Source organism: Musca autumnalis, unplaced genomic scaffold, assembly GCF_047663935.1.
Source record: "Musca autumnalis isolate F117 unplaced genomic scaffold, ASM4766393v1 scaffold_4, whole genome shotgun sequence".
Taxonomy (NCBI): domain Eukaryota; kingdom Metazoa; phylum Arthropoda; class Insecta; order Diptera; family Muscidae; genus Musca; species Musca autumnalis.
In genome coordinates, this window is record NW_027411977.1 from 219,408,520 (window position 1) to 219,429,737 (window position 21,218).

Sequence of the window (21,218 nt, forward strand, 5' to 3'; positions counted from 1 at the left end):
CATTTGTCAACTTGAACAGTGGCCATGCGTAATTTGTTTACGCACACACCACATTAATCATGCCGGCGTCACGTAATTGGTGAACCGACAGAGTAATCTAATTTTGAGTAAATAACTTTGGTTTTTTCGTTTCGATCACTCTCTCAAAAGTTCTGTTAAGAAGAAGTTGAACGTAGAAATCGCACCATACTGTCGCCCAAAAATATTGTTTTGAAAAAGTGTAGTGTATTAAAAGTATAAATAAACTTGTCAAATAAACTAATAAAAAGGACAAAGTGTTTGTGGTCATTTTATTTCTATCGGCATCATAACAAAATCCAACGAGGTAAAGTGAAAAAGAACAAATAAACTGTTCGTCAAACAATTACAAAAAGGGAAACATCGCAGCGAGCTTAACAGTTTCTAATGAACTAAAAGACCGGCCCGCCAAAAGATTTTTATAAACATGTTTAAAATATTGATTCGCAAAGAGATATTTATCAATAATATTTCAAGAAATTATGATCCCTAGTTAGAACGTATTACGGCTATAGTTAACAATAATGTTGTCCGTACTGTGGTTTGTAGATTTTTACATCAAAAGGTGAATATTTCTTTAAAGAAAATGTCTTTTCAGTTCAAATCGGATGCTTTTTTCTGTTTTTTATACCCTCCACCATAGTATGGAGGGTATATTAAGTTTGTCATTCCGTTTGTAACACATCGAACTAATCATTTGCGACCCTATAAAGTATATATATTCTTGATCAGGATAAAATTCTAAGACGATCTAACCATGTCCGTCTGTCCGTCCGTCTGTCCGTCTGTTGTAATCACTCTAGCGTCCGCAATAATTGAGATAGAGTGCTGAAATTTTGCACCCGTGGGTCTTTTTTCCATAGGCAGGTCAAGTTCGAAGATGGGCTATATCGGTCCACTCTTTGGTATAGCCCCCATATAACGGTACCTCCGGATTTGAGGTATTTTAACGTCCTTCGCCACATTTGCAGACCGAATTAGCTATAATTTGGCACTTAGGGTTCCTATTGATCAACAAACTTATATCCCAAAGGATATGGGCATAGTTCCATGTTTTGGTATAGTCCCCATATAACGGTACCTCCCGATTTTCGGTATTTTGAGAATTTTAGCCACAATTTTTAACCGAACTATCTGCAATTTGTCATTTGAGGTTCTAAGTGGTCATGCAATATCTCCACCAAACATCGTCAACATAGGTCCATATTTTGGTATAGCTCCCATATAACGGTACCTCCCAATTTTCGGTATTTTGAGAATTTTAGCCACAATTTGTAACCAAACTATCTGTAATTTGACATTTGAGGTTCTCAGCGGTCATGAAATATCTCCACCAAACATCGTCAACATAGGTCCATGTTTTGGTATGGCCCCCTTATAACCGTCCCTCCCGATTTTCGGTATTTTGAGCATTTTAGTTACAATTTTTAACCGAACTAGCTGTAATTTGACATTTGAGGTTTTCAGTGGTCACGAAACATCTCCACGAAACATCGTCAACATATGTCCATGTTTTGGTATAGCCCCCATATAACGGTACCTCCCGATTTTCGGTATTTTGAGAATTTTAGCCACAATTTGTAACCAAACTATCTGCAATTTGACATTTGAGGTTCTCAGCGGTCATGAAATATCTCCACGAAACATCGTCAACATAGGTCCATGTTTTGGTATGGCCCCCTTATAACCGTCCCTTCCGATTTTCGGTATTTTGAGGATTTTAATTACAATTTTTAACCGAACTAGCTGTAATTTGACATTTGAGGTTCTCAGTGGTCATGAAACATATCCACGAAACATTGTCAACATAGGTCATGTTTTCGTATAGGCCCCATATTTCGGTATCTCCCCATTCTTGGTATTTTGACAATTTTAGCTACAATTTTTAACCGACTAGCTGTAATTTGTCATTTGAGGTTCTCAGTGGTCATGAAACATCTCCACCAAACATCGTCAACATAGGTCCATGTTTTGGTATAGCCCCCATATAACGGTACCTCCCGATTTTCGGTATTTTAAGAATTTTAGCTGCAATTTTAAACCGAACTAGCTGTATCGGTATTTTGAGAATTTTAGCTACAATTTTGTCTATTCAAAAATAATCGTCAATATAGGACCATGTTGTCAACATGGGTCCATTTTTGAGGGTCTACATTGTTTTGATGAAACTACCCTAAATTTGACTCTTGAAGTTCCCCGCAGCTATAAAACTTTTCCGCCAAAAAAATTTAAAGATAGGTTGACTCTTTGATGTAGCCCCGTAGGTGGTACCTTTCACCTAGCTGAACACATTTTTTTAGGTTAGATTAGATAACACTGTGCAACAAAATGGATGTGAATGTCTGGGGCACGGAAAATTCCTCTTGGGGAAGAAAGGCCTTGGTGAGTTTATTATGAACCCCAAAGGACAGATCCGCCTGGCCTTTAGGAATTAGCGTTATATCTTTGTTCACTGTTGCTTAAGTGCTCTACAAAAACAACAAACAAAGATATAATGCTAATTCATGATGGTTTACAGGGTCTCTTGCAAAAACTTCATCACGCCATAACGCGGAAGTTCGACTCACGGCGCATCTGCCCATCGAGGTTTTTAATATACACACACCAGGGGCTTTCATCTCCAAAAGGAATTATCTCTGCCCCAACACTTGTGTTCACAGTGTAATTTAAGCAGTAGTGGGAGGCAGTAGGAGTCTATCCATTGTCGAAAAGTTGTTCCACCTAAAATTGTGAAAGGACCCTAATTATTCCATTTTAATTAAGACTATTTTATGGTGGAGGGTATAAAAAGTTCGGCCCGGCCGAACTTAACGACTTTTTACTTGTTTTTCTTCATTAAATCATAAATTAAAAAAAAAATTTTCTGCAAGGTAATTATGTAGTTGATTCAAATCCACTTGCTGAAGATATTCCCGGTGGCAGAATTTCAGACAAAGTTGGACAATTTTGTAAAAGTCTATAATACAAAAACTATAATTTTGTAAAAAAAATCTTAGGTTGTATCCTATATGATGATTTTTTCTGCTGCAACAAACATTTTGAAGAAAATTATTTCTTATAACAGAAAGTACACACCTCCACCATTCCACTGAATATCATATCTGAATATCAAACTCTTACAAATTGCGTTTAAATTCTGCTCTGAGTTTTAATCTTTTTTAACATTTTTTTTATTTTTTCTTCAAAATTTTGATTTTAACTTCGAATTATTCCGCTAGTTTTGAATATTTTTGAAAACAAATTGCTCATCCACAGTATTTGACATGTTCTTTCTTCGAATCAAATTAGAAAACTCGCTTTATTAAAAGTTCAAAAATCGACTTTTTGCCTAAAAACCTATCCAAATTACCTATAGTGCACTGTCTGAGTCTGGGTTATTTTTCAACAACATAGAAAAAGGCTATGGTAGTACCCATCCTCAAAAGAGACTCTCCGTCCAATAAGTGTGGAAGTTATAGACCGATGTCTATGCTATCTGCCTTTGGCAAACTCTATGAGGGCTCTTGTCGAAGACAAGAGAATCTTTAAAGACTGACAATTTCTCATCCTTCGTGGTAAGTGAATTTGATAACAGATGTGGAACGATCGCATTGGCTCTGGATTTTGCCAGAGTGTTCGAATCGGTCTGGCACTATGGCTTACTTTTTAAACTGAAATTAAACTTAAACCGGTAGCAATCTTTACAGGTGTAGGAGCTTTAAGTTCGAAGTCGTAGACTCGCGTGAACATGTTAGTGTAGGGGTTCCTCTGGGATCTCTACTGGGTCTCATGCTCTATAATATTTTCATTAGCGATATTCCTGAATCCGCTGGTGGAGGCCTCAAGCTTCAACTTGAATGTGGGCAAAGAAATGTTCAGCCATAGTATACAGGGGAAATCAATGGTGGAATACCCCAATTTTAAATCATACCGAGTCCTTAACATTGGAGGTCAGAAAATTAAAGTCCCTGATAAGTTTAGATATCTTGGCAGCCTTTTCTGTGAACGGTTAGAGTCATAGAAGTTTCTTATATAAGACAGGAATGAGTTTCTAGAGTGTGTCGACAGATTTGTTATTTCAATTTCATCATTAAACGCTTTCATCTACCTTTTGCCTTTTTGGTTTCCAAATTGACAAAAGGATTCTATGGATTTATATTCCATAGAAATCTATGCATTAATTTTCCTCTATTATTCTGCTGATTTATAGCAGTTGACTTAGCAGCTGAATTTTTCATTGCTTGTCTTCTCTTCTATTGCTTTTTTAACTTTACATTGTTTGCTTTCTAGTTATTATTTTGGATTCTTTACTTCCATTTCTTTTAACCAATTTTAATTTATTATTTTACATTCTATAACATTCCATAATTTTCATGAAAATTTCATTCCATTCTTGGGTTGGCATCTACCATAAACTTTTTGTGGAACATGCATGGATGAGCATTCATTCACATATTCAACACATTCAACTGGAATGCTTGCTCATTCAGCTGCGTTAACTACAGTTAGCTGTGAATTGGTTTATCCTACAAAAGACCATTCGATGGTTTATGTATGTGGGCGGATGTGTTGGTATGTGTGTCTTATGTTACAGTTAGTTATTCTCTGGGGATCAATAGTTTATATGGTTTAGTTAGTTGGTTGACTTTTGTTGCCTCTGCTGGTCTTTTGTTTATTTTCCCTAGTGCTAGGATTGCTTGGAGCTTTTATGCTGCTGTTGGATGAAAGAGATGAAAATGGGGGTTTGCCTTTGGAGGATATTTTTCATGGTTTATTGTTGCTCACGAAGCTATTTGTTTGTGAGGAGTTTGGAGTAGAAGTTAAGATTTGTTTGTTATTGGAACCACATACACAAAACATATGAGTGTGTATGTGTCAGCATAGTGGAAGGGTAGTGGAAGGCTAGATTTATTTGAACAAAAAATCGCTGAAATGTCGCTTTGTTATTGCCACAAGCACTGCGATTGACACACCAAGGGATATGTCCCATCCCTGGGCGTGTCAATGAACAGTAAATAAGACTTAATGTGACAATGCTCGAGTATATTTCATGTTTTTTGGTATTTGACTCAAGATAAAATTGACTTACTGGTAACCTCTCATTTTAAAGATTTAAGTGTAAAATTTCTCACTTACCTGCAATAACCAAAATGAACGCCCTGGACAACTTTGTGTTGCCCCGGCAATAATCCTTTTGGGTTTCGAAGCTCCTAGATGCACAATACAGCCACACCGACAACCGGGACCAATTTCCTGGGAAACATCTGTGCGATTTTGTTTATTTCCCGTTCCTGCTGATTCGTAAATGCAATCCCAGGTGTCTGCCACAGATTGACCGCATTTCTCCGTTTGGACTGAAGGACCCTGAAAAGAAAAATAAATATTTTTAAATGAATTAAAAAAAAAATATTTTTCAAGGATTAACCAAGCGTGGATTTTTTATAAAAATATTTTTTATAGACAAATCAAGCGTGGATTTTTTAAAAAAATATTTTTTCAAGGATCAACCAAGCGTGGATTTTTTAAAAAATATTTTTTCAAGGATCAACCTAGGGTGGATTTAAAAAAAAAATATTTTACAAGGAAAAACCAAGCTTGGTTTTTTAAAACATATTTTTTTCAAGGATCAACCAAGCGTGGATTAAAAAAAAAATATTTTACAAGGACCAACCAAGCGTGGTTTTTTAAAAAAATATTTTTTCAATTATCAACCAAGTGTGGATTTTTAAAAAAATATTTTTTCAAGAATCAACCAAGCGTGGATTTTTTAAAAAATATTTTTTCAAGAATCAACCAAGCGTGGATTTTTTAAAAAATATTTTTTCAAGAATCAACCACGCGTGGATTTTTTAAAAAATACTTTTTCAAGGATCAACCAAGCGTGGATTTTTTAAAAAATATATTTTTTCAAGGATCAACCAAGCGTGGATTTATTTAAAAATATTTTTTCATGGATCAACCAAGCGTGGATTTATTTAAAAATATTTTTTTAGGATCAACCTAGCGTGGATTTTTTAAAAAATATTTTTTTAAGGATCAACCTAGCGTGGATTTTTTAAAAAATATTTTTTAAGGATCAACCAAGCGTGGATTTTTTAAAAAATATTTTTTTAAGGACCAACCAAGCGTGGATTTTTTAAAAAATATTTTTTTAAGGATCAACCAAGCGTGGATTTTTAAAAAAATATTTTTTCAAGATCAACCAAGCGTGGATTTTTTAAAAAATATATTTTTTCAAGGATCAACCAAGCGTGGATTTTTAAAAAATATATTTTTTCAAGGATCAACCAAGCGTGGATTTTTAAAAAATATATTTTTTCAAGGATCAACCAAGCGTGGATTTTTTAAAAAATATATTTTTTCAAGGATCAACCAAGCGTGGATTTTTTAAAAAATATATTTTTTCAAGGATCAACCAAGCGTGGATTTTTTAAAAAATATATTTTTTCAAGGATCAACCAAGCGTGGATTTTTTAAAAAATATATTTTTTCAAGGATCAACCAAGCGTGGATTTTTTAAAAAATATATTTTTTAAAGGATCAAGGATTTTTAAAAAATATTTTTTCAACGATCAACCTAGCGTGGGTTTTTTAAAAAATATTTTTTCAAGAATCAACCAAGCGTGGATTTTTTAAAAAATATTTTTTCAAGAATCAACCAAGCGTGGTTTTTTAAAAAATATTTTTTCAAGAATCAACCAAGCGTGGATTTTTTAAAAAATATTTTTTCAAGAATCAACCAAGCGTGGATTTTTTAAAAAATATTTTTTCAAGAATCAACCAAGCGTGGATTTTTTAAAAAATATTTTTCAAGAATCAACCAAGCGTGGATTTTTTAAAAAATATTTTTTCAAGAATCAACCAAGCGTGGATTTTTTAAAAAATATTTTTTCAAGAATCAACCAAGCGTGGATTTTTAAAAAATATTTTTTCAAGAATCAACCAAGCGTGGATTTTTTAAAAAATATTTTTTCAAGAATCAACCAAGCGTGGATTTTTTAAAAAATATTTTTTCAAGAATCAACCAAGCGTGGATTTTTTAAAAAATATTTTTTCAAGAATCAACCAAGCGTGGATTTTTTAAAAAAATATTTTTTCAAATAGCAACCAAGCGTGGATTTTTTAAAAAATATTTTTTCAAATAGCAACCAAGCGTGGATTTTTTTAAAAATATTTTTTCAAATAGCAACAAGCGTGGATTTTTTTAAAAATATTTTTTCAAATAGCAACCAAGCGTGGATTTTTTTAAAAATATTTTTTCAAATAGCAACCAAGCGTGGATTTTTTTAAAAATATTTTTTCAAATAGCAACCAAGCGTGGATTTTTTAAAAATATTTTTTCAAATAGCAACCAAGCGTGGATTTTTTAAAAATATTTTTTCAAATAGCAACGATGCGTGGATTTTTTAAAAAATATTTTTTCAAGAATCAACCAAGCGTGGATTTTTTAAAAATTATTTTTTCAAGAATCAACCAAGCGTGGATTTTTTAAAATTATTTTTTCGAGAATCAACCAAGCGTGGATTTTTTAAAAAATATTTTTTCGAGAATCAACCAAGCGTGGATTTTTTAAAAAATATTTTTTCGAGAATCAACCAAGCGTGGATTTTTTAAAAAATATTTTTTTAAGAATCAACCAAGCGTGGATTTTTTAAAAAATATTTTTTTAAGAATCAACCAAGCGTGGATTTTTTAAAAAATATTTTTTTAAGAATCAACCAAGCGTGGATTTTTTAAAAAATATTTTTTTAAGAATCAACCAAGCGTGGATTTTTTAAAAAATATTTTTTTAAGAATCAACCAAGCGTGGATTTTTTAAAAAATATTTTTTAAAGAATCAACCTAGCGTGGATTTTTTAAAAAATATTTTTTTAAGAATCAACTAAGCGTGGATTTTTTAAAAAATATTTTTTTAAGAATCAACTAAGCGTGGATTTTTTAAAAAATATTTTTTCAAGAATCAACCAAGCGTGGATTTTTTAAAAAATATTTTTTCAAGAATCAACCATGCGTGGATTTTTTAAAAAATATTTTTTTAAGAATCAACCAAGCGTGGATTTTTTAAAAAATATTTTTTTAAGAATCAACCATGCGTGGATTTTTTAAAAAATATTTTTTTAAGAATCAACCTAGCGTGGATTTTTTAAAAAATATTTTTTTAAGAATCAACCTAGCGTGGATTTTTTAAAAAATATTTTTTTAAGAATCAACCTAGCGTGGATTTTTTAAAAAATATTTTTTTATGAATCAACCTAGCGTGGATTTTTAAATATTAAAATGCGTGGATTTTTAATTTTTTTTAATTATCAAAAGGCGTGGGTGTTTTTTTTTTTAAAAATATTTTTTTATCAAAATATTTTTTATCAAAAGGCATGGATTTTTTAATATTTTTGTAATTATCAAAATGCGTGGATTGTTTTTTTTTAAGTACCAAAAAGTGTGTCAGAAGTCGTGGATATAGAAAAAAATATTTTTTTAATTATCGAAAGGCGTGAATTTAGAAAAAATATTTTTAAGGATCAATATTTTTGAAGTATTTGAGTATCAAAAGGCGTGGATGGATTTTTGAAAGAAAATATGTTTAGGATTAATATTTTTGAAGTATTTAGAGTTTTTATTAAAATATACATATAAAATTTAAAATAGGCATTAAAATATATAAAATTTATAATAAGCATTAAAATTAATAAAACAAATTTATGGAAAACGCCTCGTCATCGGTTTGGGGTAAGCTCTTCTGTCGCGACATTCGTGAAACCCTGGAACCTCGAGATAACGTTTCTGATGTTGATGCAGCAACACCTCCTCCTCCAACACCACTTACTCCTGCCGCCTCCTTATCAGACTCCCCTGTCATAGCTCCAATTGATGGCTCTTCTTGGAGCATTGCTGACTTACGTTGTTCCCCAATGGGTCCTGCCGCCTCCGGCTGGCCATATTCACTGCTACTACCCTCTTCACCCATATCTTCGGGTTCTTCATCTTCCTGCACCGCAACATCCATTTCATCGTGAGAATCGGAGACATAAAGCGTCGAACCCATTTGTACATCTAAGATCGATCCAGCTTCGCTTACCCTATCTTTAGGTATAATTTTCCCTTCCTCCTTTTTCGTTTGATAGGCAGTGGCAATGATTTCAGCGGAAACTAAACGATGAACATCACGTTTGAAGATTTCCATCAGGGAAGATGTGGTGCGTGTCATGAAGCCCATTTTTCCTGGGCGATATAAAGAAGTTTTCGATTGTGATGGTGTGGCTAGTGAGGAGAGTGTATCACCGCCCTCGTCTTTCTTTTCTTCCGCTTGACTGCTAATAATCTCCAAAAGTTCATGGAGGAGATCTTTGCGCTGCAACTTGTTGATGGCAGCGGAATCCTCCACTTTCGTGGAGCTACGACGACGAGTTGGTTTCATGCCAGTTATGGCCTGATGTATGGCATTGCGTATTTGCTGTATAACTCCCTTTAGGCGTTGAATTTCCTCTTCATAATGTTCATGCTGGGCGCTTAGACGTTGTTTCTCAAATTTCAGGCTCTCCACACGCTGTGACATAATTTTCATTTTCTTCGACATATCATTCAGGGTGAATCGCTCACAAACGTCCTGCCTGGCCAGATTTTCATAGAGGCTGCGATATTTCAGTAACTCAACATGTTTGGCCTTTAAACGCTCGTAGTTATCGGTTAGCTTTTCAATAATTTTAATTTTATTTTGATTGCTGCGTATCAACTCACTTTTCAGCTGATCCAAGGCATTAAATTGCTGCACCATGTCCTTGTGTTTGGCCATTGTTTCATTGTATTCGTGCTGCATTCGTATTTGACTCATAACCAGCGAATCGATTTCCTTTTGCAAGGCAATATTTTCACGAATCAGACGTCGGGTATAGCCCGCATTACGTATCTCACTTGAACGGGTAAAATCTTCGGAGACCTGTAGTAACTTAGCCTCTACTTCCTTCTTCAAAGCATCCTTTTCCACAATGGCCTTTTGTTCCATGCTATAGATAAGCTCCTGATGCAATCTTTCCTTTTCCTTGGCCTCCGCCTCTTGGTCATCAAATTTTGCCATGAGGACATCTCGTTGTATGCGAAACTCATCGAGAGAATTTAATTTACCATTCAGCAGCTTTATTTCCGAAGTCAGTTGTTCATGCATGGACTTGTATTTGGCCTCAAGATCTTTAATCTTCTCAGCTGCCTCTGCCTTTTCTTTGTTGCGCACCTTTATGGTTTCTGTTAAACGTTCCTCCAATTCGGTAATGGTGTCGTTGCGTTGTGCCAAGGTCCTTTCCAAATGGGCCGCAATATCGGTGCGATCTTCAGTTATGGTTTTTAGTTGCTCCTTAAGCGTTACATTGTTCTCGTCCAACGTTACCAAATGACTTCGCAAGCGAGCCAATTTTTGATTTAAATCGGTTATGGTCAATTCATAAAAGGTCCTATCCACTTGGGTTAATTTGTTAGGATCATCTTTAGGTTTCTTTTCCTTTTTGCCTTTTTTACCCATGATTTCGCGGAGGAACTTTAAACCAAAACTTCTTTTTCAAACTTCCAAATGGAAAAATATGTATGTTTTCAATTCTATTTTATTTACTTGGTTGTCATTGACAACAGGTGCCATGGCTTGCCGGCTTGTTTGTATACTTTGCCATAGTTGCCAACAACTTCAGTTTTTCGTCGTGGAAGAAGAAGTTTTCCCATAAAAATTCAACAAAATTCCTTTTCGTAATTTTTGTTCATAAATTCCGCATTGCTGGCGAATGGCAGGATGGAGAAGCAAGTAAAAACTAACAATAAGTTTTCGTTGTTATGATTCCTGTTTTGCTGTTTTTGTTAATATTTTCGAACAAACTTAAAATATTGCGCTCGAAAAACCCATTGTCTCCTTCTATGCACCGTCATCTATATTCGAGAATAGTTGTTTAAGAGCAAGAAGAAGAATGTGGCCTCGCAAAACAATCTATAAAATTAAAACTTTTCCTTATTTTCCAACAACAAAACCTACATCTTTGGTTTTATTATTGTTATGTCTTTTTAACTTCGTGCTGCCATGAGAAGGATAATAACCAGAAGGATTTGCACGTGAAAGTATTGCAGTGTAAATCTTAACTGATTTAAAAAAAAAAAATGTTTTCAAGGATCAACCAACGTAGTTTTTTAAACATATCTTTTGAAGGATCAAACAGCATGGATTTTTTAAAAAATTTTTTTTCAAGCATGGATTTAAAAAAATATTGTTTAAAGGATCAAAAGGTGTGAATTTTTAAAAAAATATTATTACAAGGATCAAATATTATTTCAAGGATTTTTAAAAAATATTTTTTAAGGACCAAAAAGCGTGATTTTTTTAAAAACAATTTTTTAAGATCACCCAAGCGTGGATTTTTTAAAAAATATTTTTTCAAGGATCAACCAAGCGTGGATTTTTTAAAAAATATTTTTTCAAGGATCAACCAAGCGTGGATTTTTTAAAAAATATTTTTTCAGGGATCAACCATGCGTGGATTTTTTAAAAAATATTTTTTCAAGGATGAACCAAGCGTGGATTTTTTAAAAAATATTTTTTCAAGGATCAACCAAGCGTGGATTTTTTAAAAAAATATTTTTTCAAGGATCAACCAGGCGTGGATTTTTTAAAAAATATTTTTTCAAGGATCAACCAAGCGTGGATTTTTTAAAAAATATTTTTTCAAGGATCAACCAAGCGTGGATTTTTTAAAAAAATATTTTTTCAAGGATCAACCAAGCGTGGATTTTTTAAAAAAATATTTTTTCAAAGATCAACCAAGCGTGGATTTTTTAAAAAAATATTTTTTCAAAGATCAACCAAGCGTGGATTTTTTAAAAAAATATTTTTTCAAAGATCAACCAAGCGTGGATTTTTTAAAAAAATATTTTTTCAAGGATCAAGCAAGTGTGGATTTTAAAAAAAATATTTTTTCAAGGATCAAGCAAGTGTGGATTTTAAAAAAATATTTTTTCAAGGATCAAGCAAGTGTGGATTTTAAAAAAATATTTTTTCAAGGATCAAGCAAGTGTGGGTTTTTTAAAAAATATTTTCTCATGGATCAACCATACCATATGGATTCTTAAAAAATATTTAATCAAGGATCAACCAAGCGTGAATTTTTTAAAAAAATATTTTTTCAATGATCAAGCAATTGTGGATTTTTTAAAAAATATTTTTTCAATGATCAAGCAATTGTGGATTTTTTAAAAAATATTCTGTCAAGGATCGGCCAAGCGTGGAATTTTTAAACAATATTTTTTTAAGGATCACGTAATCGTGGGTTTTTAAACAATATTTTTTCAAGGATCAACCAACGTGGAGTTTTTAAAAATTATTTTTTTCAAGGATCAACCATGGGTGGATTTCTTAAAAATTATTTTTTTCAAGGATCAACCACCAAGTGTGGATTTTTTAAAAAAATATTCTTTAAAGGATCAACCAAGCGTGGAATTTTTAAACAATATTTTTTCAAGGATCAGCAATCGTGGATTTTTTAAAAAGATATTTTTTCAAGGATCAACCAAGCGTGGATTTTTTAAAAAATATTTTTTCAAGGATCAACCAAGCGTGGATTTTAAAAAGATATTTTTACAAGGATCAAACATGCCTGGACTTTTTAAAAAATATTCTTTCAAGGATCAACCAAGCGTGGATTTTTTAAAAAATATTTTTTCAAGGATCAACCAAGCGTGGATTTTTTAAAAAATATTTTTTCAAGGATCAACCAAGCGTGGATTTTTTAAAAAATATTTTTTCAAGGATCAACCAAGCGTGGATTTTTTAAAAAATATTTTTTCAAGGATCAACCAAGCGTGGATTTTTTAAAAAATATTTTTTCAAGGATCAACCAAGCGTGGATTTTTTAAAAAATATTTTTTCAAGGATCAACCAAGCGTGGATTTTTTAAAAAATATTTTTTCAAGGATCAACCAAGCGTGGATTTTTTAAAAAATATTTTTTCAAGGATCAACCAAGCGTGGATTTTTTAAAAAATATTTTTTCAAGGATCAACCAAGCGTGGATTTTTTAAAAAATATTTTTTCAAGGATCAACCAAGCGTGGATTTTTTAAAAAATATTTTTTCAAGGATCAACCAAGCGTGGATTTTTTAAAAAATATTTTTTCAAGGATCAACCAAGCGTGGATTTTTTAAAAAATATTTTTTCAAGGATCAACCAAGCGTGGATTTTTTAAAAAATATTTTTTCAAGGATCAACCAAGCGTGGATTTTTTAAAAAATATTTTTTCAAGGATCAACCAAGCGTGGATTTTTTAAAAAATATTTTTTCAAGGATCAACCAAGCGTGGATTTTTTAAAAAATATTTTTTCAAGGATCAACCAAGCGTGGATTTTTTAAAAAATATTTTTTCAAGGATCAACCAAGCGTGGATTTTTTAAAAAATATTTTTTCAAGGATCAACCAAGCGTGGATTTTTTAAAAAATATTTTTTCAAGGATCAACCAAGCGTGGATTTTTTAAAAAATATTTTTTCAAGGATCAACCAAGCGTGGATTTTTTAAAAAATATTTTTTCAAGGATCAACCAAGCGTGGATTTTTTAAAAAATATTTTTTCAAGGATCAACCAAGCGTGGATTTTTTAAAAAATATTTTTTCAAGGATCAACCAAGCGTGGATTTTTTAAAAAATATTTTTTCAAGGATCAACCAAGCGTGGATTTTTTAAAAAATATTTTTTCAAGGATCAACCAAGCGTGGATTTTTTAAAAAAATATTTTTTTAAGGATCAACCAAGCGTGGATTTTTTAAAAAAATATTTTTTTAAGGATCAACCAAGCGTGGATTTTTTAAAAACTATTTTTTCAAGGATCAACCAAGCGTGGATTTTTTAAAAAATATTTTGTCAAGGATCAACCAAGCGTGGATTTTTTAAAAAATATTTTTTCAAGGATCAACCAAGCGTGGATTGTTTAAAATATATTTTTTCAAGGATCAACCAAGCGTGGATTTTTTAAAAAATATTTTTTCAAGGATCAACCAGGCCTGGATTTTTTAAAAAAAATATTTTTCCAAGGATCAACCAAGCGTGGATTTTTTAAAAAATATTTTTCCAAGGATCAACCAAGCGTGGATTTTTTAAAAAATATTTTTTCAAGGATCAACCAAGCGTCGATTTTTTTAAAAATATTTTTTCAAGGATCAACCAAGCGTCGATTTTTTAAAAAAATACTTTTTCAAGGATCAACCAAGCGTCGATTTTTTAAAAAAATACTTTTTCAAGGATCAACCAAGCGTCGATTTTTTAAAAAAATACTTTTTCAAGGATCAACCAAGCGTCGATTTTTTAAAAAAATACTTTTTCAAGGATCAACCAAGCGTGGATTTTTTAAAAAAATACTTTTTCAAGGATCAACCAAGCGTGGATTTAAAGAAAAAAACTTTTCAAGGATCAACCAAGCGTGGATTTTTTTAAAAAAATACTTTTTCAAGGATCAACCAAGCGTGGATTTTTTAAAAAAAATTTTCAAGGATCAACCAAGCGTGGATTTTTTTAAAAAAATACTTTTTCAAGGATCAACCAAGCGTGGATATTTTAAAAAATACTTTTTCAAGGATCAACCAAGCCTGCATTTTTTAAAAAAATATTTTTTCAAGGATCAACCAAGCGTGGATTTTTTAAAAAAATATTGTTTCAAGGATTAACCAAGCGTGGGTTTTTTAAAAAATATTTTCTCGTGGATCAACCAAGCGTGGATTTTTTAAACAAATATTTTTTCAAGGATCAACCAACCGTGGATTTTTTAAACAAATATTTTTTCAAGGATCAACCAAGCGTGGATTTTTTAAACAAATATTTTTTCAAGGATCAACCAAGCGTGGATTTTTTAAAAAATATTTTTCAAGGATCAACCATGTCTGGATTTTTTAAAAAATATTTTTTCAAGGATCAATCATGTCTGGATTTTTAAAGAAAATGTTGTTTCAAGGATCCACCAAGCCTGGATTTTTTAAAAAAAATATTCTTTCAAGGATCCACCAAGCCTGGATTTTTTAAAAAAAATATTCTTTCAAGGACCAACCATGTCTGGATTTTTAAAGAAAATGTTGTTTCAAGGATCAACCAAGCCTGGATTTTTAAAAAAAATATTTTTTCAAGGATCAAGCAATCGTGATTTTTTTTAAAAAAATATTCTTTCAAGGACCAACCAAGCGTGGATTTTTTAAACAACATTTTTTCAAAGATCAACCAAGCGTGGATATTTTAAAAAATATTTTTTCAGGGATCAACCAAGCTTGGATTTTTTAAAAAATATTTTTTCAAGGATCAACCAAGCGTGGATTTTTTAAAAAATATTTTTTCAAGGATCAACCAATCGTGGATTTTTTAAAAAAATATTTTTTCAAGGATCATCTAAGCGTGGAATTTTTAAAAAAATATTTTTTCAAGAATCAATCAAAAACTTTTCTCAGGGAATGCTCACTCAATCTCGTTGGTTGTATTAAATATCCACAGGTAATACTTTCTCATATAGGAAGTTTCCGGCTGAATAAAATCTGTTATGAATTAATGGCTTTCAGACGTTAATATTAAATATTATTTTTATTTGAATTTTATTGTAGTTACGCAAGTTGCACTTGCAGCTTATGACTTGTGATGCATTGAGGGCATCTTTATTTGGTACCTAGGATGTGGTTTCGAGCATTTTTGAATTGTTCTTAAAAAATTTTTCCATTTATGAAATTGCTATTAAGATGCTCGCGAAGAAGAAGAAGAAGAGGAAAAAGGGAATGTACAAATATTTTCATATTAATGGTTGGCGCTGGGAAGAAGGTTGCGATTGAATGAACGAAGTTGGAAAACTATTGCTAAGAAATTAAAAGCACGCAGTGGGGTAAAGTGCAAAATGATGGAAATACCAAAAAGAGTTGTTGTCGGTTTGTTAGCATTTTTAAAGATGTTTTCGAGAATCCAAAGGGAGATTTTAAATTTTAGTATAGTTTGAAGAGGGCTCTTCGCAGACCTCCTTGGTTCTGGGCATTATTGTGGTATTAAACATTGCCCTTAAGATGGACCTTATATTTTTTTTAATTTTGTAGAAATAAAAATTCCCGTCAAACTTGCAATTGAAAACTTCTGAATTTAGGTGCCATAAAAATCGGGTTATAATTAGGTTATTTATTTACTTAAATGTTACTTAATCTCAATGACATTTCTTTTCAATTGTAAAGTGTCTCATAAGGTTACACTCTGCCAGTTAGCGAGTGACATTTATTCATATTTATGCATACATACCTCACAAAATTTCGCGCCATAACGTGGCGGTGGTGAATCACAAAAACGATAGCGATTCCTTGTGCCACCCAGGCAGTTTGTTGAACAAGGCGTCCACTCACTCCATGGTCCCCAGCCTCCTGTATCAGATTCTAAAAAAAAAAATAAAGCAAATGTCAAGAGGGTTAGAAGGAAGAAATATTTTTTGTGTTAAGTGAGGATGATAGGAATGATGATGATAGAGCTCATGTGCTGCTATCTACATACATAACTATTCAGTTGAATAGTAAGCAAATCTCAAGGATTACATGGGTGACCTATTTATCCATACAGGCAAAGAGTCAGGCATTGTCATTCAAAATAAAAAATAAAACAGTTCCACTACTACGATTACACCCTTTTTAAGCTGATAAGTAAGTAGTTTTCCTCATTTTCGCTACTTTGCATGTCAATATTTTAGCGGCGAACAATAGCTGTTGATATATCTGAGGATTGTGGAAGTTGCAAGTCTTAAATTTGGGTTAAATCGGATTGCTATTCGATTCAATATACACATAAAAACCTGAATTACCACAAGGAGAGGTATTTAGCGTAGAATGTTTTGCCGTCATTATGTTAATAGCATAGGATAATATACAGGCTCGTGATAAGATGTTGTTACAGTAGAGGTAGTTAAATCATTTCAAGAATCGTTTCGGAATTGCTTAGACTATTACTTACTTAGCTAGCCCATTACAGAACATTTGTCCCATATACCGAACTAAGAAAAGATATCCAATTCTCTCTGTTTTTCACTTCGCTTTCTGGAATACCGCACCTTTTCATTTCTTCATCAACTTGTATGCTCCATCGAAGCTTAGGCCTGCCGATTCTGCGTGCACCGCCATGTGACATGTATTCATACGCCTTTTTAACGGGTTTATCATCGCTCATGGGTGCCACCGTGGTGCAATCGTATGCACGCCTGCCTTGCACGCAGAAGGTCGGGCGTTCAATTCCCCGGTCAGGCAACATCAAACATTTTTCAACGGTGGCAAAACACCCCTCAGTAATGTTGGCGACCTTTCCTGAGTATTTCAGCCTTGAAAAACTTCTCCACAAGTGGTGTCTTAAGACACGCCGTTCGGACTCGGCGATAAACAGTAGGTCCCATATCATTGAGCTTAATATGAATCGGGGTGCACTCATTGATATGAGAGAAGTCTCCCTTGTCCCGTACGGAATGTTGTGGAACAATGTTTTTTTTTGTCATCATCGCTCATTCTTATGTTGTGGCCTAGCCAACGCATCTCGATACGTTTAACTATATTCATGTCTTTGTATAGCTGATATAGCTCGTGGTTTATACGACGTCGATATTCACCGTCAACGCAAATCGGCTCGTAGATCTATCGAAGAATTTTCCTCTCAAACACAGCAAGCACTGCCTTATCTGCTTGCGCAAGTACCCATGCTTCGGAGCCATACATTAGCACGGGTAGTATCAGCGTTTTGTATAGTGTTATTTTTGTTTGACGAGATGTGGCTTTGTTTTTAAATTGCTTACTTAAGCCAAAGTAGCATCTGTTGGCCAATACAATTCTTCTTCTTATTTCACAACTGATGTTGTTTGTTGTGTTTATGGCAGTGCCGAGGTAGACGAAGTCTTTAACTACCTCAAAATTATAGGTACCTACTTCCACAGTTGGTCCGAGCTCTATGGACGCTTTGCGCGTCGACACCATCAATTTGGTCTTTTCGCCGCTTACCGCCAGACCCTCTTTCGCAGATTCTGCTTCGACCTCAGTATCAGTTACTTCCTTTACTGATCGTCCCATGATGTCTATGTCATCAGCATAAGCAAGTAACATGTGACTATTGGTGTATATTGTGCCACTTCTTTTGACGTTTGCCTCTCGTATAACCTTTTCCAGCAGGATGTTAAAGAGATCACACGAAATTCTGTCTCCTTGTCTGAAACCTCTTTTGGTACCAAACTCTTCGGAGAGGTTCTTTCCTATTTTAACTGAGGACCTCGTGTCAGTTAAAGTCATTTTGCAATGCCGGATGAGCTTTGCGGGGATACCAAATTCAGACATGGCTTGGAATACCTTTGAACGCAGCGGGCTGTCGAAGGCTGCTTTATAATCGACAAAAAGGTGGTAGGTTTCGATCTGCATCTCTTGGGTCTTCTCCAGGATTTGCCGCAGGGTAAATATCTGGTCAATGGTGGACTTGCCAGGTCTAAAGCCATATTGGTATGGTCCAATTATCTAGTTGACCATAGGCTTTAGTCGTTCGCACAATATCCCTGACACGATCTTGTAGGCAATAGGGAGTAGACTTATGCCCCTATAGTTGGAGCATACAGTCTTATCTTCTTTCTTGTGGACGGGACACAGGATGCTCAGGTTCCAATCGTCGGGTACGCGTTCTTCCTGCCAGATGGTGCTAACTAGCTGACGCATACACCTTATCAGTGCGTCGCCTTCGGTTTTAAACAGCTCGGCTGGTAAGCCATCGACTCCTGCTGCTTTATTATTCTTCAGCTGGTTGATTGCTGCTTTTACCTCATCCTAGCTAGGCGGTATACATTCTATACCATCTTCTGGTATTGGATCTGTGGTATCATCGTCTTCGCTGCTATTGGATACCAGCAGATTGGAGAAATCCTGAGCAAGCTATCTTTACCTGTTACCAGATTACCTTCTGGTCTCTACAGGAGGATGTGCCTGTATCAAAGCCATCTGTCTGATGTTTCACTCTTTGGTAGAATTTTCGGACTTCATTCTGGTCCTGTACATCTCGATTTTTTCACACTCCCGCTTTTCCATTTCTCTCTTTTTCTTGCGGAAAAGACGTTTCTCTTCTCTCCTTTTCTCCCGATATCTCTCTCGTGCGCTACGCGTTGCCACTGATTGTAAAATAGCCCTATATGCCGCGTTTTTCTCTTCGGTAGCAGCACGACACTCCTGGTCATACCATGAATTTCTTTGTGCAGGTCTCCAATCGTCGGGTACACGTTCTTCCTGTCAGATGGTGCTAACTAGCTGATGCATACACCTTATCAGCTCGTCGCCTCCGGTTTTAAACAGCTCGGCTGGTAAGCCATCGGCTCCTGCTGCTTTATTATTCCTCAGTCGGTTGATTGCTGTTTTTACCTCATCTTGGCCGGGCGGTATACATTCTATACCATCTTCTGGGATTGGATCTGTGGTATCATCGTCTTCGCTACTATTGGAAACCAGCAGATTGGAGAAATGTTCCTTCAATATCCTGAGCACGCTATTTGTATCTGTTACCAGATTACCTTGCTGGTCTCTGGTTTGATGTTTCACTGTTTGGTAGAATTTTCGGACTTCATTCAGGCTCCTGTACATCTCGATTTTTGCACACTCCCGCTTTTCCATTTCTCTCTTTTTCTTGTGGAAAAGACGTTTCTCTTCTCTCCTTTACTCCCGATATCTCTCACGTGCGCTACGCGTTGCTACTGATTGTAAAGAAGCACTATATGCCGCATTTTTCTCTTCGCTAGCAGCACGACACTCCTGGTCATACCATGAATTCCTTTGTGGAGGTCTCTGGAATCCAAGTATGGATTTTGCGGCTGTTTGCATGGAGTGGACAATATTTTGCCATTGTGTTGTTATGTTATCGGGACAAGGAGTACTCTCATTAAGCAATTGGGCTAGTTTAGTGGAATATGCTGTGGCTATCTGTTGTGTTTGCAGCCTATCGATGTCCAACTTCTGCGTTGTGTCTGTTCGCGCTTTATTTGCAACATTTAGACGGGTACGTACCTATGCTGCGACAAGGTCATGGTCCGAATCAATGTTTGCGCCTCGGAACGATCATACATCCAACACGCTCGATGAATTTCTTCCGTCTATCACAACATGATCAATTTGATTACTTGTACTTTGATCTGGAGACAGCCAGGTGCCCTTATGAATATCGAGATGATTAAATCTGGTACTGCTAACTACCATGTTTTTTGCAGCTGCAAAGTCTATCAGCCTCATACCATTGTCAGATGTTTCACTGTGGAGACTGAATTTCCCGACTGTTGGGCCAATGATATTCTCCTTTCCAATTTTGGCATTAAAATCGCCTAGAATGATTTTAATGTCATGGGCAGGGCAACGGGCATATGTTTCTTCTAAGCGCTCGTAAAATATATCTTTGGTCTGTTCGTCCTTTTCTTCTGTGGGAGCATGAGCGCAAATAAAGCTGATGTTGAAGAATTTAGCTTTTATTCGAATTGCAGCAAGTCTTTCATTCACTGGGGTGAAGCTGGATACCAGATGTTTTAGTCTCCGACTAACTACGAATCTGCAACTAAACTCATGCTTTACGTCATGGCAGCTATAATAGAGTGCGTCACCTTTAGGTGTTGTTGTGACGCCTTTCCCAATCCATCGTATTTCCTGTATAGCAGTAATATCGGCCTTGTACTTTTCAAGTACGTCTGCCAATGCGAAGACTGCACCTTCTCTATAAAGAGTGCGAACATTCCAGGTGCAGATTCGGAGATCGTGGTCCTTAAAACGTTTGCGGGGTTCGTCAACTTTCTGTTCTTTCGTTTTTTCATAGTAGACTGTTTTTTCTAGATGAGGGTTACTAACCCGACGCCCAAACCCACGTTTTTAACGTTCTTCTTATCTTTGTATTCTCTATGGAGCCATCATTACCCTGCCAGTATTGGCAAGACAATAGCAAAAATACAAACATTTTTCACAAATACATTTATAAATTTTTAAATATGTATAGAGAAAAGTATGAGTATGAACAAGTAAAAAAGTATCAGTCAGCTTTGCTGACAGAGAATGTTTTTTCCGAAAAAAACTTATGTATTTAGGGGGTTTTAAAAATTTTGGATGTATGAACCGACAAAAATGTTGATTAGGATTAAAGATCAAAAGTTTTGCGGAGGAGATACTTAAAGGAATGGATCGACATTGACCATTATGGAAGTGGATCTCCAGCCACTACATAT

The 21,218-nt window shown here is 34.4% G+C and overlaps 2 protein-coding genes across 2 annotated transcripts in view; both read right to left on the bottom strand.

Moving 5' to 3' along the window:
• Nucleotides 1-21,218, bottom strand: part of gogo (thrombospondin-1 like protein golden goal) — a 71,343-nt gene that overhangs the window by 25,566 nt on the left and 24,559 nt on the right. The window contains exons 3-4 of the mRNA XM_073982463.1: nucleotides 16,265-16,395; nucleotides 5,134-5,361 (exon numbers count right to left, since the gene is read on the bottom strand). Of these exons, the coding sequence (XP_073838564.1) occupies nucleotides 5,134-5,361; nucleotides 16,265-16,395 (359 nt within the window). The remainder of the gene's footprint in view (nucleotides 1-5,133; nucleotides 5,362-16,264; nucleotides 16,396-21,218) is intronic.
• Nucleotides 8,585-10,620, bottom strand: LOC141401214 (cilia- and flagella-associated protein 157). The gene has a single exon (XM_073981224.1). The coding sequence runs from the start codon at nucleotides 10,505-10,507 to the stop codon at nucleotides 8,681-8,683; it is 1,827 nt and encodes a 608-aa protein (XP_073837325.1). The 5' UTR covers nucleotides 10,508-10,620; the 3' UTR covers nucleotides 8,585-8,680.

What these genes read in the sequence shown, in the direction of transcription:
- LOC141401214 (XM_073981224.1), bottom strand. Translation starts at nt 10,507, where the DNA reads ATGGGTAAAAAAGGCAAAAAGGAAAAGAAACCTAAAGATGATCCTAAC.